We start from the raw sequence: 3,586 nt of genomic DNA, 5'->3' as shown, positions 1-3,586 counted from the left end.
TTAGCTCCATCGGCTCCATCCCGTACGCCCAGCTTTGGTATTACCAAAGTGCCCCTCGAGTTGGTCAATTTTACAGCAAAATTGCCACCACCTCCATCTGTCGCACGCACCCCTCTCTCCTCATGTCGCCTCGCCTCGCGAGCGGAGGAGCTTGGCCTAGCGGCCTCCTTGCTGTCAGCGGTGGTGTGCTTCTAGGAGGTTGTTCCATGGCGCAGCGGCGGCGACCCAAGGCGGCGCGGGACGGCGAGCTGGGCGGCGGGGCGCTTGGCGGCGCAGCGACGAGGGGTCGGGCAGCGACCCAAGGCGGCGCGGCGATGGGTATGGCGACGAGCCGAGGCGGCGCCGGGGGACCCGAGGGCCAGGCAGCGATGGGGAGCTGGGCGGCAGAAGAGAGGAGACGGGGAAAATGAGATAAGGCAGATGGAGAACGTGGAGAAAAAAGGAAAGGAGAAGGAAAATAAAGGAAAAAGGAAAGGTGAAGGAAAAAAAGAAAAAAAAGGAGAGAGGAGTCTCTCTTCATTTACTTTTTTATTCAAATGGATTTAAACTATAAACTAATATTAAACGTTCAATTTATCTATTAAAAAAATATATATCCAAGGGCATATAGGATATTTGACCTCTTACATCCATTTCAAAAATACAGGAGAAACTGTTTTACTAAATACTTTTCAAAATAGCTCTATCTATATCAGAGAAACCGCTCCACCAGATGAGCTAGGGTCGGAGCCGTTTTAGGAGGGCCGGAGCCTAGCCAAACTAATCCTAAGGCTAGTCCCAGTGTAAGGTTTCATCGCACTGTTTTCAAGGATGCCACATCATCCTATGAGGTGTATTCTCATGAATGAAACAGAGAGTCCCAGTGCATAGTTTCATTTCACGATTTCATAGGATGACTATGATATTTAATTGTGAGGCATGTGATTGGATATGGTTAGATGAAATGAAACTCTATAACCCCCAATGCAAGTTTCATAGTCTTGGAAACAGTGTATGCACAGTTTCATCCTGATGAAACTCCTTCCCTCTCTTACTTCATAACTATCATACCATGTCATCACATATACTTACGTGTCACTGTATTTAATGTGCATGAAACCTCTATGAAACCCCCACCGGGATTAGCCTAATGTCCCGGAGGAGTCGGGGAGGGAGAGAGCAACGGTGGAAAGGCAGAAATGGGATCCTGTTTGTGGAGTGCGTGGAAGATGCGGGGCCCATCCAAGGAAATGGCCTTTTCTTCCCTCTCCTCCTCTCCTCATTTTCCTCTCCTCCCGTCCTCCGCCTGACCTCAGCCAGACCCAAATTTCTTGCCGGAATCTGGCCGAATCCGCGGTCGTGGTTCCAATGGAAGCCCACAGGGAGAGCTCGGAGCCCGCCCCCGAGACGGCGTCAGCTGCATCCGCGGCCGCGGCCGCGGCCGCATCGGTGCTCGGTGACGACGACCTCCTTCGCGAGATCCTCCTCCGCCTCGGCCTCCCCACCGCCCTCGTCCGCGCCGCCGCCGTCTCCAGGCGCTGGCTCCGCTGCGCCTCCGACCCCGCCTTCCTCCGCCGCTTCCGCGCGCGGCACCCGCCCCGCCTCCTCGGCTTCTACGTCAACACCGGCGACGCGCAGCGCCTGCGCTTCGTGCCGCTGGCGCGGGACCCCGAGCTTGCCGCCGTCGTCCGCCGTGGGAGCTTCGATTTGGGTGAAGAAGCCGGATCCGTGCGGGACTGCCGCAACGGCCGCGTCCTCGTCTTCGTTGGCCGCAAATACGTCGTGTGCAGCCCACTGCACCCTGGGCGGGGCAATGACAACCTCCCAGAGCCCCCGTTCCCGCCCGAAGCTTACACCCTCCTTTATTACTTGAATGACTTCTTGTTCTATGAGAACACTGATGACAGCGTGTCGTGCACTTCGGTGACGGTGATGTGCTCTCCGCGGCAAGCATGGGTGCACCTGTCCGACTTACAAGCCGGAGTCTGGGGTGAAGGACGCTACTCAGGCATGATAGATCTACCAGTACCAGGAACATTGAGGGGATGTGATCACCATGAGTTGTTTTCCAATGGGAAACTCTACATGATGTGTCTGCCGCATCACATTGTTGGGTTCGATTTGCCCTCTATGAGCTCTTTCTGTATTGAACTCCCAGACGCAGTGCAGTATGAGTATCTTGAAAACATTGGGCTGTCCTGTGCCGAGGGATCAGGAATTTTCCTCATCCACTTGAAGGGATTTCAGATTTCTGTTTGGCTCTACAGAACGGATTGCAGCAGTATTGGCACTTGGAAGCTAATTGATACGATTTGTCTGCAGCAGGCATTTTGTCACCTTGCAGAGCTCACATGGGATTTGATGCCTGATGTTATTCGTGTGGCTGCAGTCGGGGACAATGCCGACTTTGTGCTCTTGCGGATAGATCATAAACTCTACTACATGCATATTTCAAGCAGAACAGTGGAGATGGTATATGAGGCGAGTCCAGGCCATGGTTCCTTGTATGGGGTCTATCCATTTATGATGCCTTGGCCTCCCACCTTCCCAGCACTGAATGTTGGACATGATCATGATCAGTGATCCTGCAAGGTTTGTCTTCAGTGAACAGGATGAGATTCTTTTCCAGCTAAGGCCTATGTGTTTATGATGTTCTTCTGTTGTCCTGATGTAATTTAGATGGATGAAGAATGTTATATGTTACATTACCTGTCTTCATCTAATTAAGATGACATTGACAGTTGGTGCCCCTTTGTTCTAATAAGTTTTAATCAGGCTACTTTTTTCCCTGTTCCACAGCCAACTTTATATATTGTGCCACAACTTTTTGACATTAATAGTTTCTATTTGGGTCCTATAGCTGGTACACTGATAATTTATTAGGGTTTTGAATTCAATATGTTCACATTTGAGTACTTGAATGGTTTGGTTAAATGAAATGATTGTCACAGTGTCATAGGTCCACAAGGTTCATGCATCAGTAGGTGCAATTTATAAGGCCACATATATATAAAGGAATGATTCAAATTCACAATATAATTTTTCATTTCATTGCAGTAATCAAAAGAATACAAATGTTCTCCTTTTTGAACCAAAATCTATGATAAGATGCCTACATAGCAAAATGAGAAAACTGAAGGAATCAAATATTTTATATGGTCAATTTTAGTGTATACATTTGCATGGCTATCTTTCTACCATTGATTTATAAGATGCTCTACATTGTAATCCTGCTGTGTACATCTATTAAAAAACTGTTGAGTACCTGCGATTTGTCATAAAGTAAATGAAACTAAAATGGTAAAACTAATTACTGTAATTCCCAGATTCACTTATGATGCCTTGGCCTCCAGAATTGAATGGTGGACATGATCATGATCAGTGATCCTGCAAGGTTTGTCTCAAGTGAATGGGATGGGATCATTTCAAGCTATGGGTTCATGATGTCCTTCTGTTCCTGTCCTGATGTAATTTAGATGGATGAAAAATGTTATATGTGATTATCTGAAAAATGTTCCTGTCCTGAAAAATGTTGTTTCAAAGCATTGGCAGTTAGTGCCCTATGTGCTAAAAAAGTTTTAATCAGGCTATTCTTTTTTCTGCTCCA

At 48.0% G+C, this 3,586-nt stretch overlaps 1 protein-coding gene across 1 annotated transcript; it reads left to right on the top strand.

Moving 5' to 3' along the window:
* Nucleotides 1–1,209: 1,209 nt before the first annotated feature.
* Nucleotides 1,210–3,586, top strand: LOC117841685 (uncharacterized). Its single transcript, XM_034722195.2, has 2 exons — nucleotides 1,210–2,571; nucleotides 3,306–3,586. The coding sequence occupies exon 1, from the start codon at nucleotides 1,348–1,350 to the stop codon at nucleotides 2,560–2,562; it is 1,215 nt and encodes a 404-aa protein (XP_034578086.1). The 5' UTR covers nucleotides 1,210–1,347; the 3' UTR covers nucleotides 2,563–2,571; nucleotides 3,306–3,586.

Source organism: Setaria viridis, chromosome 1, assembly GCF_005286985.2.
Source record: "Setaria viridis chromosome 1, Setaria_viridis_v4.0, whole genome shotgun sequence".
In the NCBI taxonomy this organism is placed as follows: domain Eukaryota; kingdom Viridiplantae; phylum Streptophyta; class Magnoliopsida; order Poales; family Poaceae; genus Setaria; species Setaria viridis.
The sequence above is the reverse complement of the archived record's forward strand: the minus strand, read 5'-3'. Positions and strand labels throughout refer to the sequence as shown.

What these genes read in the sequence shown, in the direction of transcription:
- LOC117841685 (XM_034722195.2), top strand. Translation starts at nt 1,348, where the DNA reads ATGGAAGCCCACAGGGAGAGCTCGGAGCCCGCCCCCGAGACGGCGTCA.